Source organism: Spermophilus citellus (genome assembly GCF_964194105.1).
Source record: "Spermophilus citellus genome assembly, chromosome: 11".
NCBI classification, from domain to species: Eukaryota; Metazoa; Chordata; class Mammalia; order Rodentia; family Sciuridae; genus Spermophilus; species Spermophilus citellus.
The window spans coordinates 130,518,768-130,538,596 of record NC_138192.1 but is presented as its reverse complement, the minus strand read 5'-3'; the positions used below and the strand labels follow the sequence as shown (position 1 = coordinate 130,538,596).

General features: G+C 36.9%; 1 protein-coding gene across 12 annotated transcripts in view; it reads left to right on the top strand.

Annotated features, from left to right (window-relative positions):
- Nucleotides 1-7,424: 7,424 nt before the first annotated feature.
- The window catches only part of USP40 (ubiquitin specific peptidase 40), a 67,617-nt gene continuing 55,212 nt past the window's right edge, over nucleotides 7,425-19,829 (top strand). For 7 of the 12 annotated variants that reach the window (XR_014017982.1, XR_014017983.1, XR_014017984.1 and 4 more), the window contains exons 1-6: nucleotides 10,084-11,196; nucleotides 11,285-11,502; nucleotides 14,105-14,172; nucleotides 15,340-15,453; nucleotides 17,246-17,410; nucleotides 19,229-19,375. Coding sequence is in view for 7 of the 12 variants with exons in the window: in XM_081260965.1 (XP_081117091.1) it covers nucleotides 11,304-11,502; nucleotides 14,105-14,172; nucleotides 15,340-15,453; nucleotides 17,246-17,410; nucleotides 19,229-19,375 (693 nt within the window). In the remaining 5 variants the exon portion in view is untranslated. Of the gene's footprint in view, nucleotides 9,942-10,083; nucleotides 11,197-11,284; nucleotides 11,503-14,104; nucleotides 14,173-15,339; nucleotides 15,454-17,245; nucleotides 17,411-19,228; nucleotides 19,376-19,829 lie in introns of those variants that run through there. The other 5 variants (XM_081260963.1, XM_081260964.1, XM_081260962.1 and 2 more) reach the window with 5 other exon arrangements.

The following is a 19,829-nucleotide window of genomic DNA, read 5'->3' as shown; positions in this document are numbered from 1 at the left end:
GGGTATGCACGTATATCACTGTAGTATGATGACTTTAATTCTTCAGGAATTGAAGAGAGAAGTGGTATAGCTGGATCGTACGGTGGTTCCATGCCTAGTCTTTTGAGGAGCCTCCATACAGATTTCCATAACAGTTGTACTAATTTACAGTCCCACCAACAGTGTAAAAGTGTTCCTTTTTCTCCACATCCTCTTCAGCATTTATTATTATTTGTATTCTTAATGACTGCCATTCTAAATTGTGTGCGATGAAATCTCAGTGTTATTTTTATTTGCATTTCCATAATTGCTAATAATGTTGAACATTTTTCCATGTATTTGTTGGTCCTTTGTATTCCTTCCTTAGCTCATTTGCCCATTTATCTATTGGGTTATTTGATTTTTTTGGTATAAAGTTTTTTTGAGCTCTTTATATATTCTAGGTGTTAATCCTCTGTCAGAAGAGTAGCCAGTAAAGATTTTATCTTATTCTGTGGGTTCTGTCTTCACATTCCTAATTGTTTCCTTTGCTGTGCAGAAGCTTTTAAATTTGATGCTACCTCATTAACTCCTGGCATTACTTGCTGAGTTTTAGGCATTCTTATTGAGAAAGTCATTGCCTGTGCCTATATGCTGGAGTGTTGACCCTATATTTTCTTCTAGGAGTTTCATAGTTTCTGGTTTAATTCTGAGGTCCTTGATTCATTTTGAGTTGATTTTTTGTGCAAGGTGAGAGATGAAAATCTAGTTTCATTCTTCCACAAATGAAAAACCAGTTGTCTGGCACCATTTGTATAAAAGACTATCTTTTCTCTAATGTATATTTTTGGCATCTTTGTCAAGGACTGGATAACTCTATCTGTGTGGATTTGTCTCTGTGTCTTCTATTCTGTATAATTGGTCTATGTGTCAGTTTTTATGCCCATACATGCAGTTTTTGTTACTATAGCTCTGTAGAACAATTTGAAATCAGGTACTATGCTGTCTCCAGCTTTGCTCTTTTGGCTTAAAATTGCTTTGGCTGTTCTGGGTCTTTTATTCTGGATTTTAGGACTATTTATCTATGAATGTGAAGTATTTCATTGGTATTTTGATGGTAATTGCATTGAATTTGTACATTTGTTTTTATAATATGACCATTTTAACAATATTGATTTTGCTTATCCATGAACATAGAGTTCTTTCCATCTTTTGAGATCTTCTTCAATTTCTTTCTTCATTATTCTGTAGATTTTACTATAGAGGTCTTTCACCTCCTTGGTTAGATTTATTCCTAGATTTTTTTTCTTTGAGATTATTGTGAATGGAATTATTTTCCTGATTTCTTTTTCAGCAGATTCGTTATTGGTATATAGGAAAGCTATTGATTTTTGAATGTTGATTTTGTAACCTGCTGCTTCACCACATTTGTTTATTAGCTCTAACAGTCTTTTGATGAAATTTTTGGATCTTCTAGATACCGGGTCATATCATCTGCATATAGTGATAATTTGACTTCTTCCTTTTTAATTGTTATCCCTTTTATTTCCATTTCTTGCCTAATCTCTCTGGCTAGACAGAATTTCCTTTCTTTTTAAGGCAGAACAGTATTCTATTATATTTATATTCTGCATTTTGCTTTTACAATCATCTATGAATGGACTCTTGGTTTGCTTCTAGTGCTGCTATGAACATGGCTATACAACCTCGATTAATTTTTTAATGTTAAACCAGCCTTGCATCCCTAGGACAAACCCCACTTTGTTTTATGCATTATCTTTTTAATGTTATATATCTTTATGTTTATTGAATTTGATATGCTTTTGCTTAGAGTGCATACATCTATGATCCTAGGTCTTTAATTTTCCTTTCTTGTAATGTTTTTACCTGGTTTTGGTCTTAAAGAATGAATCACGGAGCTGGGATTGTGGCTCAGTGGTAGAGCGCTCACCTAGCATGTGTGGGATGCCCTGGGTTTGATCCTCAGCACCACATAAAAATAAATGAATGGAATAAAGGTATTTTGTCCAGCTACAACTAAAAAAATAAATATTTTTTAAAAAGAATGAATCATGAAGTTCCTTATGCTTCTATATTCTTTAATAGATTGTAGGGAATCAATATTATTTTCTGCCTTCATGTTTGATAGAATAAATAATGAAATCATGTGGGCTTAAAGTTTTATTTATGGGAAAGTTTGAATTCCAAATTTATTTTCAATTTATAAGACACAAAGCTTATTTCCATACCAGTTATTTCTCAGTTCTTGTAACTCTGGTAGCTAGTGTCACTTGAAAAGTTTGCTGTTTCATCCCAGTTGCAGAATTATTGGCATAAATTTATGAGAGTATCTTTATAATTTTAATATGGGCAGAATCTGTAGTGATATTACCTCTTTCATTCTTTATAATAGTAGTTTAATTCCTTTATTTCATTTTTTCCTGATATGGCTGGCTAGTTAATTGATCTTACTCCAAGAATCAGTTTTTGGTTTCATTGGCTTTTCTTTATTGTTTTTGTATTTTGTACTTCTTGATTTCTACTCTGAAGTAAGTCTCTTGTGAAAATGTATAACTTACAACCACATTTCCTTTTATTTTTCCTTTTTTATTTACTTTTTAGTTGCAAATTGACAATTCATAATGGTATAAATTTATAGGGTTCAAAATGATGTTATGATGAATACAATGTGATGAAATCAACCTAGTTAACATATTTGTCACATCAAATAACTAATATTTATTGAGGTGAAGACATTTGAAATTTACTCTCAATATTTTAAAAATGTACACTCCACTGTTATTATCTATATTCACTAAACTGTGCTATAGATATTTAAAAAACCATAAATATCCCTGGTATCGAAGATTTTTGTACTCTTTGATCATATTCTTCCCTTTCCTTGTCTCATTCGAGATGAGGATTTCATTTTTTCCCCATTGAGCATAATGTCAGCTGTGGGCTTCTCCAAAGTGGCCTTTACTGTGTTGAGGTACACTCCTTCTCTAGCTAACTTGGTAAGAATTTTTTATGATGAAAAGATGTCAAATTCAGTCAAGTGCCTTTTCTGCATCTACTGAGATGACCATATGGATTTTGTTCTTTACCTAATGTTATACATGCTGTTTATTGAGTTGCATATGTTGAACCATGCTTAAATCTCAGGAATCAGTCATGGTGGATGATTCTTTTCAAGTGTCATTGAATTTGTTTTGGCAGTATGTCATTGTGGAAGTTAGTATCTATGTTCATCAAGGATATTGCTCTATAATTTCTTTTCTTTTGATGGCCTTTTCTGGGCTGGGAAGTACTGGTCTCATTAAAAAGAGTTTGGAAGCATTCACTCTCTTTGATATTTTTAAGAATTTAAGGATTAGTAAGTCATTCTTTAATGTTAGCTAGAATTCAGCTACAAAGCCATGAGATCCTGGGATTTTCTTTGCTGGGAAGTTTTTTTGTTTTGTTTTGTTTTTTGTTTTTTAATTACTGATTCGATATCCTCCCTTGTTATTGATCTATTCAGATTTTCTATCTTTTCGTGGCTCAGTCTTGGTAGATTATATATGTATAGGAATTGATCCATTTCTTGTAGATTATCTAATGTGCTGAATAGTTCTTCATAATAGTCTATTATGATGCCTGCATTTCTGTGGTATCAGTTGCAATATTTCCTCTTTCTGATTTTATTATTTTGAATTCTCTTTTTCTTAGTCTTTCTAGCTAAGCTTTTCAATTTTGCTTGTTTCATAAAAACAAATGGTTTTGTACTGATTTTCTGGTTTCCATTTCTTTTCTTTCTGTTCTAATTGTTATCATTATTTTTTCCTGTTAATTCTGGGCCTTTTTGGTTTTCTTCTAATATTTTCAGGCAAAATGTTAAATTTACTATTTAACAAAATGTTAAATCTGTTATTTCAGATCTGTATTCTATTTTGATGTAGGTATTTATTTATGGCTATTTACTTTCCTCTTAGAACTTTAAGTTTGTTATGTTGTACTTCCATTTTTGCCCCAATATTTAAAAATTTTCTTCACTGAACATTGCTTGTTCAGGATCATATTGTTTAATCTTCATGATGTTGTAAATGATCTGAAATTCCTTCTGTTTTTTATTTCTAGTTGTATATGATTGTGATAAGCAAAACTATTAGGTATCATTTCAGGGCATGGTGGTGCATATCTGTAATCCCAGTTACTTGAGAGGCTGAAACAGGGATAGCAAATTTAAGGCCACTTGGGCAACTTAATGATAAATAAGCAAAGGGACATAATAATGTGTTCATGAACTAGAAAACCTAAAGCTGTTAAAATGTCAATTTTCCCAAATTGATCTATATAGATCCCATATAGCCCCAGTCAAAATTCCAGCAAGCTTTTTTTAATAGAAATTGGCAAACCAGGGGCTGGGGTTGTGGCTCAGAGGAAAAGCGCTCACCTACCATGTGTGAGGCACTGAGTTCGATCCTCAGCACCACATAAAAATTAAATAAAGGTATTTTGTCCACCTACAACTAAAGAATAAATATTTTAAAAAGAAATTGGCAAACCAATTCTAAAATTCATATGGAAATGTAAAAGGATCTAGAATAACCAAAGCAACTTGGAAAAAATAAAGTTAGAGATATAACACTACTTCACTTAAAGACTTATTAAAAGCTACAGTAATCAAATATTTTACTAACATATTGATGGAACAGAATAGAAAGTTCAGAAACAAACACATAGATATTATATGTATATATATATTTTTTTTAACAAAAATGCAAAGATAATTCAGTGAAGAAAAGGATAGTCCTTTCAGCAGATATCTATGAGCAAGAAAATAAGAAAAGACATTATCTCTGTGATCTTCCTTTCAAAAATCTATAAGCCTAGTATGTCCATGATTTAAAAAAAACAGACAAACTCAAACCATGGGACATTCTACAGAGTACCTGGCCAGTACTCCTCAAAATAGTCAAGGTCATAAAAAACAAAGGAATTCTGAAAAACTATCATGGTTTGGAGGGGTCTTAAGAAGCCATTATGACTAAATGCAATGTCATGTCCTGGATGGGATCTTACAAAAGAAAAAGGACATTAGGTAAAAACCAATAAAGTCTGAATAAATATATACTTTAACTTCACATAATGTATCAATACTGGTTCATGAATTATGATAAATGTGCCATAATTACATAATATTTAACAATGAGGGAAACTAGGTACAGGGCATACAGGAAATCTCTACTATTTTTTGCAACCTTGCTGTAAATGTAAATATATTCTTTAAAAAGTTTATTGGAAAAAAAAGATAAAACACAAACTGAAAGAAAATATTTGCCAAGCATATGGTGATAAAGAACTTGTACCCATAATATATAAAGAACTTTTAAATTCAATAATGAGGAAAAAACAATTTTTCAATGAGCAAAGATTTGCACAGGTATCTCCCAAGGAAGAGGCAAATAGACACATGAAGACACTCAACATCATTCATGATCAGGGAAATCAAATCAAACTTCAATTTAATTTTTGCACCCATTAGAATGGCTAAGGTCCAAGTGTCACCATATCAAGTGTCAGCTTGCAGAAGGGCTGCACCTCTCAGATTCTGCAGGCAGAACTACACAGTGGTTCTGCCTCTTGGGGATACTTTTTGGCAGTTTCTTAAAAAGGTAAACATCCACCTGCCTTATCACCCAGCTATTCCACTTCTTAGTATTCATCCATGAGAAAAGAAAGCATACTTCGTATATTGCTTATACAATTTTTAAGTTTTTCTGTACATTGTGATATTTCCACATCATAAAAATACTTTCTGGCTAGCAGCAGAACACCCCTTCCCAAGTGAGCCATTGTTAGAGACAGCAAAAAGCCAACCCTTTATAATTAAGAGCCACTTTGAAATTACTTAAAATAGTTAATCCTAAACCTTTTACCCCATTCTATCTTGCAGAACCTCCAATAGGGCCATGGCCTAGGCCCTTCCTGCATTCCTGCCTTTCTGCCCTGGGTATTTCAAGCCAAAGTGTGAACAAGGCACCATTTTCCCATAACCCAGAATCCACTTCTATCAGTCAGAGTGCTATCAGAGAAGCAGGGCCACTGTGGACACAGATGGTTAAGAATTGAGAGAGGGATTTTGAGAGCCAGATCCGCCCACAGTCTTGATAGGGACTGCAGGATGGTCTCCAAGGAGGCTGATGGGTGCAAACTGGGGGAGAATAGGACAAGATGAGACCCACCAGAAGAGACCAGAACCATGAGGTGTTCTCAGTGCCTGCAACCTTGACAGTATGGGTGTCCCATGGAAGAATTTGGCATCCTTCCTCACAGGTTAATCATACACCTGTCCCAGGTATGGGAGGAGCCAGGGAAAAGTGGAGGAATGTTGGTCCAGCTGCTATTTTGTGCCCATGAGGAAAGCCCATGGACGAGTGACAACGCATGTGAGCTACAAACACACCTGGCCTGAACTTCCACCTGCTTTGGTTTAAGACCAAATTTTTAGACCAAAATACCCATGTGACTCACCCTAACCAGAAGCATCCAGAGAATGCAATGCTGGGAAACAAATTTGAACTTCGCCCAGTCCACACATGACCTGAGCTGAAAGGGAAGTTGTGCATCCTATAAAATAGGGGTCTGTTAGTAGAAGTGATGCATCCTGGGTGGGCAGGTAGCTGTGATGGCTACCATCTCTAATTCTTAGTAATATCTCCAGTGCCAGATACATGGAAAGTGTTCAAACACACTCACGCATACAAATGTATATGTACAGCCAGACAGGACGGGTGGCAGGCAAGCAACTACTTGGCTTTAGAGAGAACAACAATCAGTGGTTAAGAGTACAACCCTGGATTCATATCTTGCTTCTATGACTTAATTGATATATAACCTTGTAAAAATTATCTCCCAATGCCTTAGCCTCCTCATCTGTAAAATGGAAATAATATCAGTTCTCACTCTACAGGGTTGTTATGACAATTCAGTGAAATAGTGCTTGGAAAACCTATGCATCTGCCTGCCACAGAGTAAATTCTCACACCTTTTAAACAGCAGTACTAATCTTTCTTGATAGTCCCTCATGTGATAGGAATACTTGGGTAAAACTTTCATGGATCCAGTCTAGTCAACAGCTTTGGAGATTTGACTCTAGTTGTCTGTGGACCAGATTAAATAAAGAATTAAAACTTTCATTATAAACTACAAAGTCATATGCCACTATTATTAGTGACAAAGGAATAGTTTTTAGTGTTAAATGCTCTGAGGGCTACAGGATAGATAAAGCCCAATAACATGGAGATACTGTGATGAGACTCCAAGGACATAGGCAAAAAGCTTCAAAGAAATAGATCATATATAGTTTAGTGAGATCTGGAAAGTTTTCATGGATGAGTTAAATTCAGATTGTCAACAAAAAAATAACAACTTTGAATTTTAAAAAAACTGGTTTATTTTGAGCCCAATGACCATGCTTTGGGAACATAAAGTCAAGTTAACAATACAAGCTCCCCAAGGACATGATTCCCTAAAGGACATGGTTCTTCCATGATGAAATCATGCAAGTCTTTCATAACCCCCCCAAGTAGGTAGGGTCATCAGGTAGTCAAGTTACATAAAAAAAGGGGGAATCTTCCAGATTCAGATGCTGTTTTCAATTAAAAAAAAAAAAAAAACGGAAATTTCCTTCAGAAGTCAGGTGCTATCTCCTTCCCGGCCTGAAGATTTAATAGAGGACAGAGGTCCCTCAAGTTTGGCATATGCTAATCCTGTAGACACAAAAATGCTAGGTCAGACACAAAAGCTGATGGTCAATGACTGTTGAAGGGACCTAAAACAGTCCAGTACAACTCAGTCTTCTTAGTTTAAATACTTCATCTCTCCGCGAGGTTTCGATACTCCAATGGGTGAAATTCAAACAAACCAAAGTTCTCAAACACAAACATGTCCTCTTTGGAATTTTTAGCTTGCAAGATGGGTTTTGTGCTGAACAGGGTTGAAGGGAGACCCTTCGAGGATGAGACCAGAGACACAGGAAGGCCTGTGACATACCTGGAAATGTTTTGAACTGGAGAAGAATGGGTTGTAAGATAAATAGTAGTGTTGGGACCACAGCTGGACTAACATCAAAATGAAGAGGCTACAGTAGACCATGGAGAATCATTGGTGATTCTTTAGCAGGGAAGTTTGAGCTCAGAGGGCACATCAAATGGATCTCCTTGTGATGTGCAGGACGGGATGGAAAAAATGGGAGTCCACTTAAAGGACTGTCATCCTAATGCTCAGGTGAGTCAGTGGGACAGTGCAGAGGCAAGGGAGTGGAAGAGAAAGAACTTTATTATGAAGAACCAGCTGACTGGAAGATGGCAAATGATCATCCTAAAGGACCATCTTGCCAGAAAGCTGATTCAGGAACAACTATATAGGAGATGCAGACTGGTGGGTACATTCTCACAGGTGGAGGTCAGTAGTAAGATGACATATATCTGGGATTTTTGTTGTTTTGTGGGGGGCAGGGACTGAACCTACGGGCACTTAACAAGTGAGCCACATCCCCAGTCCTTTTTTAATTTTTTTAATATTTACTTTTTAGTTTTGGGTGGACACAATATTTTTATTTTTATATTTATGTGGTGTTGAGGATTGAACCCAGTGCCTCATGCATGCTAGGTGAGCACTTTACCGCTGAGCCACAACCCCAGCCCTGCCCCAGTCTTTTTTTATATTTTGTTTAGAGACAGAGTCTCAGTTGCTTAGGGCCTTGCTAAATTGCTGAGGCTGGCTTTGAACTCATGATCCTCCTGCCCAAACGTCCCCAGCTTCTGGGATTACAGACATGCACCACCATGCCTGGCTACACATCTGGTCTTAATTACCTAGTCACAAGATGTTTTTCAGTTCTTCAAATCTCAAGGAAAAAAAAAAAAGTTTATTTTTGTCCTCAGCTTTTCTTATTATTGATTAGTTTGTCTATATGCACTTCCTGGTGTTATATACAATGGATAGGCTAGAGGGGTAACTGCCCAGAGACTCTGTTATTCTATCACCACACTCACAGTAATGAAAGAAAACATACTTGACCCCATTATTGTGAAAGACAGGTTTGGGTGAAGTTATATATGGAGCTGAGCGATCTGATCTTAATGTATGGCTTCCGTGGGAGAAGAGGAGCCATGGAAATGGAGCAAACATTATCCAGGCAATACTCTTTTTTTGAGTATGGGATTCATGGACAAGTCAAAGTTTCACATACCCAAGACTTGAATCCTGGATGAGGGGAAGGATGTGGTATTAGGAGGCCATTCATTCATTCAATAAAAACTTGTTAATATCTGGTAATGTGCCTGGCACCGAGGAGGTTCGGCTGTTTACAAGGCAAAGCCTGTGTCCTCATGGAGCTTTAATTACCGCGGTCATTCCTGATCAGGGCATGGAAGTCTGCAGAGTATCTATTGGGAACAGGGAGACGAAGCAGAGCAAGCAAAAGAGAAGTGAGGATAGAACAGCAAGGAGCCAGGCGTGGAGTCACGAGGAGGGGGTCCTGGGGGGGGGGGGCAGGTACCCAGGCTTTGTGAAAGTTGAGGGCAGGCTCTTCCTGCCAGCCCTGTGCCCCCACTTCCTTCCAGCCAAAGCTCCCTGAACTTCCCAGTCACACCAATCTCCCGCCAATGTTGCAAAAAGAAATTCCTTGGGTAATCTCGCTTGGGTTCTCCCCTTCCAGCTTCCGCCACAACTTCCTGTTCTCAGTCTCTCAGAGCTTTAGCTGAGGCCAAAATTATCCTCTTCCGGTCTCCCACGTTCACCTCTGAACGGAAGCTGTATTAGATAGGGAAGGTCCCGGAAGTGCAGCCTACTCGAACTTTGAAAGAGCCCACAAAAAGTCCTCAGGGGGGGAAAAGGAGATCATTTTGAGGGTTTTTGTTTGTTTGTTTTTGCTTTTACTGCCTTCTTACGTACATTACTTACAATTTGTGAAGATGAAACAGACGCTGAGGAAGGTACAAAGTTTCAGGGGCACCCTGGGAGGGGCGGCGCGCGAGGCACACTGGGAGGTGCGGCACACGGGGCAACCTGTGAGTCTCGGCGCAACCTGTGAGTCTCGGCGCGCGGGGCACCCTGGGAGGCGCGGTGTGTGTTCTTACCAGCGCTTCCGGAGACCCGCCCTCGCCAACATGGCGGCGCCCAGTTGGGGCACGTCAGATTGCTTCAAGTTTTGGCTGGGGTTGGGGTCTGGGCTTTAGGCAGCAAGTGGGACCAGCGCTCGGGTCCCGAGAGGGACGTGGGAAACTAGGGACGGTGGTGTGGCGCTGCCTGACTAAGGCGAGCGAAGAGCGGCCCGGGCCTGTCCGGGGTCGAGGCGCGCTCCTGAATCGGGTCGGTGATTGCGGGCCTCGGGGACTTGCGCCCGGTTGTGGGCCTGTGTCCCGTGCAGGGCTGGAGGGCAGGAACGCCCGAACCTCGGTCGTGGATTGAGGGAGTCGGGAATCCAGACTTTGACCTCGAGGCCAGACCCTCGAGTTCCACTTCTTGCACTTTTCTTCTGAGGAATGAGTTGAAAAGGATAATTGTCCTCCGGGTTTCCTGTCTCTTGGAAACGGCTAGGTGCTTTGTATTTCTCTTCTCCAAGGACCCTCCGCCACACTCGATGTAGAGTTAGGCGCAAGTCACTTGGGTCCCCGGGGCTGACATTGGTGCACGGGAGACCTTCAGACTGCATCGTTTCAATGGCAGTCTTCCTTACCCCGAGCCCTCCTCCCTGCTCTCTAGTTTGAGGACAGTATACTAAACTACTATAAAGACGATTAATTTGATGCATTTTATCATTAAGATATACTCGGGTACAAAGTCCTGAGGCGAGCGAGAAGCAGAGATTTTAGTAAATGAATGATGGTCCCAAGGCCTCTGCCAATTCTCAGAACCTAGGCGTTGCCACCGCTGAAGGTGGATTAGGTTTGGTGATGGGTTTTCTTTCTTTCAATGATGATGCAAATATGCCTTTTTAAAAATAGCCTTCATTTTTTGTGGGCCAAACTCTGCATATTAAGTGCTCTGTTTTTATTATGTCATTTGTTTAAATGACCCCTACAGGACATATGGTATCCCATTTTACCCATGAGAAAACGGGCTAAATAACTTGCCAAGGGTCACACAAGTTAGTTAGGATACTGACAGGGATGAAAAAAAATTCAGATTTTCCTGTTTCCAAAACACAAATTACATATTTTCAAAAGAACCGTAACAAAATGGACAACTGTAAGTGTAAGGTAGGGAGATTTGGGGGAAGCTTGTTTTTTTTTTTTTTTTTTTAAGCATTCATATAACATATCATTTCTTTCTAAAGGATAGTATTTAGTTTCACAATGTTTGGGGACCTATTTGAAGAGGATTATTCCAGTGTGTCAAATAATCAGTATGGAAAAGGGAAGAAATTAAAGAATAAAGCTTTGGAGCCACCTGCTCCCAGAGAATTCACCAATTTAAGTGGAATCAGAAATCAGGGTGGAACCTGTTACCTCAATTCCCTTCTTCAGACTCTTCATTTCACACCTGAATTCAGAGGTATGCTGTATTACATACATTTGAATAGTAATATGTACCATCCTCTTTACATGTAATTAATTATACAAAATCGCAAATAGACAAAGGATCTTAAAGATGTGTTCCATGCTATGTGTTTGTTATTGCAAATATAAGGCAAATTGGTGGTTCTTTCTACAGAGAAATGTGAGGCTTAAATTATAGCTAAATGTATTCTGTGTGATTATAGTGTTTAATCACAAAATTTAAAATAAGATAATATATTTCCTAATTCCCACAGTTTAAAATGCAAAATAAAGACAATTCTGTCACTAGTAGTAGAATTTATCATTGTTATTTCTATGTTTGAGTTGAAAACTTTCTCCAAAGTAACAAACACTTAATCCAATTTTACCTAAACAATTATATTCTAACTTTAGAGTGGTAGGATTGTCACTTTATTTATACACATTCACAGTTGTTTGTCTTTTTTCTGAATTCTGGAAAGCTCTGACCCTGATCTGATCTGACTTGAATTTGTTTAATCTCAGAACCATAACCAGTGTGAAGCCATTCAGAGTCTTTAGTTATCTCATTTGGGTGAATATAACACTTCCTTCATATTCTTAAAGTTTAGAAATTCTGAATTCCGAAAATCCAAAGTCTTTACTGTATGGGATTAGCTATGTTAAAAGGTAATTTATTGTGAAGATAAACGAACTCTCCCAGAAATCAACTCTGAATTCACTGGACCCTCGGTTTCTTGCCTGTGTCTCTACATGTTTGCAGCTTTCTCCACAAGACTCTTACATCTGTGTTTCTTTGATTCCAGTATGAGCATTATTTTGCCTTCACAAGGCCCTAATTGGGACACTCCCAACTGTCACACGACTTTGGAGCTCAGATGTCCACAGGGTCTCCAGATTCTGAGGATAGACAATCTGAATCATCCTATATCTGAGTATATGATCCTCTTCCTACCACTACAAAATTTATCAAATCTTCATGATGTCTTCTGCTTCTAAGCTTAGAAAGACTTTCTCCTCCAGAAATTTAGTATATATTTACCTTTGACCCCTTCCCAGGACTGTTTTAATGGATTGAACTGCATTATAGGATTTAAAAGTGGTACCTCTTGTCCTTGACCCCATTTCTGTAAAAATATCTCCTTGCTGAAGTCAGTGAATCTTCTTAGAAACTATCAGTATTAATAACCAGATTCCTACCGGATGTGGTGGCACACACCTATAATCTCAGCAGCTTAGGCTGAGGCAAGAGGATAGGGAGTTCAAAGCCAGCCTCAGCAAAAGTGAGGTAGGTGTTAAGCAACTCAGTGAGATCCTGTCTCTAAATAAAATACAAAACAGGGCCTGGGATGTGGCTCAGTGGTCAAGTGCCCCTGAGTTCAATTCCCAGTAGCAAAACAAACAAACAAAAAAAAAAAAAACAGATTCCTAAAAGGGATAAAACTTTTTCATGTTTTTATGTGGTTGAACTTAAAAGTTAACTTGAAGTAGAAAACTAACATCAAGGAGAGACTGAGGAGGAAAGTGAAGGGATGGAACAGGTCATGGAGAGTACCAGGAGGTAGGAGTAGGGCAGAAAGCCCCAGGTCAGCTTCTACTTGGCTGGCCAAGCACATGCTTTGATATCATAGTGTAAAGTGTACTCTTATATGGCTTAGTATGGTTCTGATACAGATGAAGGGGGATGCGATTTAGAAACAATAAGAACTACAGAGCACTGAGGAGAAAACAAAACTTTTGGAAGAGTAATTTAAGGAGTAAGGCTAGGTTAGGTTCCATTGTCCTCCTGGTACACTCTCCCACAATAGATAGAGTAGTGAAAGATGATTATAAAAGTCCTTGTATGGTTTTGTGCTTTAGCCTGTAGATTTTTTGTTAATTTTTTTCCTTGTCCCATCACTAGTAAGGAATTTAACTTTCACCACACTAATTGCTAGAGCAGTAGGGATTTTTAGTAGAGACACACTCTCCCCTCTCTAATCTCCCTGGAATGTTGCCAAGTTTCTCTGAAGGAATTTCTGCCAGTTTGTATACAGACTTTTAAAAAATTCAGATATCTCCCCATTGGTTCATAAACTTACATGTTGGATTATAAAAAATTCTGGAGCCTGGCCTGGGGCTGCCAGCTTCTTTTTCCAGATAGGATCACTACTACCATCTGTTATTACCCTCAATATGGAAAAGATGTTTTTATACCAATAAAACGAAGGGAGCAATCTCCAGGTAAAAGATGGTCCTGCCAGTGAAATTCCCATTGGGAGGCTCCTGTGATGTGAAAATACAGACTTGCAACATTTGTACTTTCTCAAGGTTCCTCCTGGCTGCTGTCAGTCCTACTGCCATAGGCAATGGGAAACAAAGAGTCAGTGTGATTGGTAATGGTTCTATGTGCAGAAATGAGTGATTTTTTTTAATGGATCTTCCATACTGAAGCCTTAATGTACCACTTTATTTTCTTAAAGTCAGTGATTTTAAAACATTACAAGAAAACAAAATGTATAGATTAAGGGTGTAAATATCATAACAATCATTTCTGAATCTTTAATTTTATTTTATGGTAGTCTTGGCTTTCTAAACATTTTTCTAAAATGAAATTTGATTCTACTTTTTTTTATTAGAAGCTTTATTTTCTCTTGGCCCAGAAGAACTTGGTTTTTTAGAGGATAAGGATAAACCAGATGCAAAGGTAATAAATTTGATTTACTGGGGCATTTTGGAGTATTGAGGAAATGTTTCTTAATTATATTTATTGCCAAGTATGTCTTTATTTTTATAAGGTGGCCTGTACTTAATTAGCAATGACATTTTCCTTCCAAAAAAGAACTACTTTTCCAAATATAATGCTGCTATTGCTTTATAAACATACTTCACAGTGCTATATTTATGCTGTTTATTCTTACTTCTGATATTTACAAATTACTCACACTAGCTCATCCAAACATCTATTTAAAATATTTACTTGCAACAACGAAAACAACAAAGACCAGTATTATTTCAGTTTGGTACTCTGAAAATACATTAAATAAGGAATTTGCTTATTATTTTATATATTCTGTAGTAAAATCATATTTAGTGCAGATCTAATGATGTTCTTCCTGCTTAAACTTCATTCAAACAGAAGTCTCTCATCACTTTCAGGCTCAGATTTATACTTCTTAACAGTAGTATTTCATGATGCAGCCCAGTACTTCTCCAACCATGTGGCAAAGGACCATTTTTTGTGTTTTTTTCCCCCAGTTTGTTGCAAATCAATATTTTCCTAGTATATTTTTTAAATGTCATGGAAATGTAAAATTGCTGTACAACTTTCTAAATGCATATTCTCCCTTTTAGCCCTTAAAGTCTGACCTGCACACTGGTCCCTGAGAATCATTCATTGCTCAGTCTGCTGGGCCCTCCTTATCTTGAATAAGACAGGAATAGACATGGAGCCAGCAGAGAAGGAGGCAGGGTGTGATTTGTCCCATGAGTGAGAGATGTGTGCCTAGAAAGTTCCTACATTCATCTTTTGGAATATATCTGTTCCAAAAATATCTTACAGAAAAATGAACTATTAGAAATTCTAAGTGCTGTCAATCTATGATCATTTGGGTGGTTATTAGGGCCTATGTGAATTTAAATATTTACCTGAACTGTGCCAAGGTAGAGAACTCCAGATAACATAACTTTTAGGTCTGAATTAGAATTTTCAAATAACTGAATTCTAAGTGGTTCTCTCTTTAAGATGAATAATTTATGAACTTTGTCCTAAATGAACTAGGAAATTAGAGAAAACTAGTATGCATTTCTTTGAAGAACCCTCACTTGGCCCTTGAAAGAGTTCATTTTGAAATGCATTCATTTCTCACCCCAGGTTCGAATCATACCTTTGCAGTTGCAGCGCTTGTTTGCTCAGCTTTTGCTGTTAGACCAGGAAGCTGCATCCACAGTGGAGCTCACCAACAGCTTCGGGTGGACTAGCGATGAGGTAAAGGGCCCTGAGTAAGTTGCCAGCAGTAGAGAAAAAAAGTGAATGCTGATATGTCATGTTATCTGACTTCCTTTAGTTTTGTCTTAGAGTCTCAACATGTTTGAATGTTTCCTTCTCACAGTAAGTAATTATAATCACAAGTGTATTTTTGCATACTCACAGTGTAGGTGACACCACATTGTCATCAGAGAGGTAGGACATGGACTTTGAAGGGAAGTGGCGTGATAGTCCCTAAATAAGTGTGTTAAATTTGAGGTATGGGGCTGCCACCTCAAATTAATTCCCTTTTCCTTCCCTTTAAAAAAATTAACCATTTAATTGAGCTATACATGCCATAAAATTCACTCTTTCAAAGGGTACAATTCATTGTTTTTTAGTATTTTTACAGAGTTGTGCAACCATCACTACCATCAGTTTTTAAAAACCTTTTCACCAGCCAAAAAAGAGACCCCATATCCATTTGCAGTCACTCCCCCATCATCCTCTTCCCCTAGTCCCTGGCAGCCACTAGTCTGTTTTTTGGTCTTGTGGTATTTGCCTGTTCAGGACATTTCATGGGAATGGAATTGTGCAATATGGGACCTTTTGTAATTGGCTTGTTTCACTGAAGATAATGTTCTCCGTATTCGTCTAGAGTTTGTGTTCATTCCTTCTTACTGTCAAATGATATTCTGTCGGTGGATACTACACATGGTGTTTTATGATGTAGTCCTTTGTTGATGGCTTTTCCTATTTATTTGTTTGTTTTGGGGTACTGGGGATTGAACACAGAGGTACTCAACCACTGAGCCACATCCCCAGTCCTATTTTATATTTTATATAGAGACAGGTTCTCAATGAGTTGCTTAGCACCTCGCTTTTGTGAGGCTGGCTTTGAACTTGTGATTCTCCTGCCTCAGCCTCCCAATCCCCTGGGATTACAGCCGTGCGCCACCAGCCCGGCTTCCCTTTGTTTTTGATAGTGAGCATCTACTAAGTTACTGGTTTTATAATTCTTAAAACTATGAGGACCTTTTCTATTTTATTTTTTCTAAGTAAAATTTTAAAGAATGAAGTTTAACTGCTTCAAGTTTTCTGTTCCCTATCAAAGTCAACAATGATATCCACATACCAAGATCAGAAGTCACTTCTCTGTCCCCAGCTCCTCTCAGTTCCCAGGACCCACCCTCCTGTTTCTTCCTTGGCAGATCTTTCTCCTCATCTCTGCCCCTTTAAATGGCAGTACACACCCTTGGCTTGGTTCATAAATTGTTCTTAAGGAATGCTAACACTTAGCTCAGATTTAAGCACATTCCATGTGGAATTTTTCTGAGTATTATGTTAGTTTTATTTCTTGTTGTTTTATACTTCAAAGCAATAAATTCTATACCTTCTCTAATGTTGACAGTTACTCATATTCACCAGCCACTGTGACTTAAGTGAGCTCCACCTATGCACACGTTGCCAGCTCTGAAACAGTGGTCAAAACCTGTTGTGCTCCTGTTTTCTCTCCCTGTGGCACAGCCATGTGTGCAGTTCCCCATGTGATGTGGGCACTTTCCTTTTTAGTGGAGTTATAAGTTCACAACCCACACGACCTACACATTTATTTCTGTAGTAGAAGTAAAAGCAGGTAGTGACCTCTTAACCTGCTCTTGGCTTGTTTTGCTTAGTCATCCTTATATCTGATCAGTTCTTATCTTTGAATTGCTTTATAGATAGGTTTTTGTAAACTAGTATTGTATTCTTAAAATCTGTTCTTAAAAACTTGAAGAACAAAATTACTTTTTAAAAATTACCTGTTTTGTAGGAAATGAGACAACATGATGTGCAGGAACTGAATCGAATTCTCTTCAGTGCTTTGGAAACTTCTTTGGTTGGGACCTCTGGCCATGACCTCATCAATCGTCTGTATCATGGAACCATTGTTAACCAGGTTGTTTGTAACGAATGTAAGAACATCAGTGAGAAGCAGGTGAATTCACAAGAGTGTTAGTAATAAATTATATTGTAAATTACAGTTCATGTAATTAAGTCTGATAAAAATGTTTATTTTTAGAAATAATTTATCAGTTTTTTCTGTTTACTCTGACTACCCCTGAATCATCAGTTAATAATACAGTTCCCCATGTGAACTGAAAGAAGCAAATATCTTAAAACAATATTTTACTCAGTACTCTACTGTTTAAAAAAGAGTTTTGGGGGGAAGTTTGAACATACAAAAATTGGTCTCTTCGGAGAATCCAGTATCATCATGGTTAGAGTATTGTAAATAAAATTAATTAGGTAAAAAAAAAATACTGAGAATATTTAAATTGACAAGTATCTGTAATTAAATATTAGAGCTAGTTTATTAATATCCTTCAGAAAGTTTATCTCATATATGTGCTTATGTTTATGTATTAAATATAAACTTCATTACACAATAAAGCTTTTATAATTCTCTTTACTAATGTAACCTTCAGTTCTTCTAATAATACTGATTGTTCATTTAATATGATTGGAAACTAGATATTAGAAGTTTGCTCATGTAAATATAATAATCTCTGTGCTTTACAAGTCTTATACAGCTAATTATTTCATCACTGAACTCTAATAAAAATCTTCTTTTGTTATGGCAAGAGTAAAGAAAGTTTCTGTATTTGTATAAGAGAGAAATGCTATTTTCTAAATGTGTTTGTTGCACTTTTGGAAATATAAATATGTTACTTATGTTTTTGTATGTGTAGGTATATGTGTACATATACCTACACATACACATATACCTGCATATATATATATATATATATATATATATATATATATATATATATATATATATATATATATATATATATTTTTTTTTTTTTTTTTTTTTTAATTTTCTAAGATGTAGTTGGGGAACAATAAAAACAGTGCTACTTGGCCCTTATTGCCTGTGCTAATAGAAGCTCTTTTGGTCAGCCTGGTTTGAAAATAATTAATAGATCATATTTCTTTGAATTACTGTATGATTGACTTAGTGCTAATGTAATAATTCACACAAAGTACTTGTGAAATACAATGTATAGAAAGCACATTATAAATTGTGGACTTTAATTTTTCACACATATATTGTAAACCTAAAGTGTTAGTTTTAATACTCGAGAGTTTTATCATGAACTAAATAGTGCTTTCTCCTTTATCAGACCTCATAGTCCCTTAAATAATGCTGTTGCATACACACAGAGAACCATAAATGATTTATACTTGCCAAATTATAATAGCACTTATTACTAAAAACATATTATAATTCAAATATTCTTATATTAGAATAGATAGATTTCCTATTTGCAAAATTCCACCCTCCTTATTTTCATAGAAACACTTGTTTATCATGGCTGTACATAATTATTTTCTTATAACTTCTTCAGTGTATCTTAAACCAAGCTTAGCAAAAGAAATTGAAGAAATAGAATTTATGTGAGATAAAATTCAACCCTGCCTTTGCTGTTAATAATTCTAAAGACTGAAACAGTGCTAATGAACTTTGCGCGGGTGTTTTGTATTTATGTCAACTATATGTTTTATTGCATCTAAACTTACAAATATCTTCCTTTATCAATGTTTTCTTGATACATTTTATACTAAATGATAGCTTGATTTAGAAAGGAAAATTTTGTGTTATGAATGTCATAGTAATGAAGACAACTTCCTATGTACACTGTTTTAGGAAAGATACATCTGATTATTCCCAGTGTATGTTTGAGTTGGCAATGTGTTTGTAAACATCTGTGAAATTGTTTTTTCAATATTGCATTCTTGTATACTTCAGGAAGACTTCTTAGATCTAACAGTAGCAGTCAAAAACGTATCTGGTTTGGAAGATGCACTCTGGAACATGTATGTAGAAGAGGAAGTTTTTGACTATGACAACTTGTACCATTGTGGAACTTGTGACCGGCTGGTTAAAGCAGCAAAGGTAATAATGCCTTCCTTTTTCCAGGGTGCCCACAGAGAACTTGGTGGCAGCCAAGTCACCGGAAGCCACCTGTGTGATAAAGACTGAAGGATACACTTGAAGCTCTTGGCTCAAGAATAGAAAAGACATTTTATTTACTATCTTGTCTTTTCATTTTTTTACAGTGAAGAATTTTTTAAATCTTTCATCCTAACAGCTGTCTGAACTTCTTTTTCTCCCAAGAAAAAATGTTTTTATGCCTCAATTTTTCTTAAGCTGCTTTTTTTGGATAAATTCCTTGCTTTTAGCAAATCGCTATTATGAAGGAGATAGTAGTATTTCTGTTTTTATTCCCACCATCAAGAAGCTTGCCGAGCGTTCCTTTCTGTTTCCTGCTACTAAAATAGGTGGCTCTCTTTAATTTCTCAATATGCAATTATTTTCTAACCCTGACATACGTCCTCCTTCACTTGAG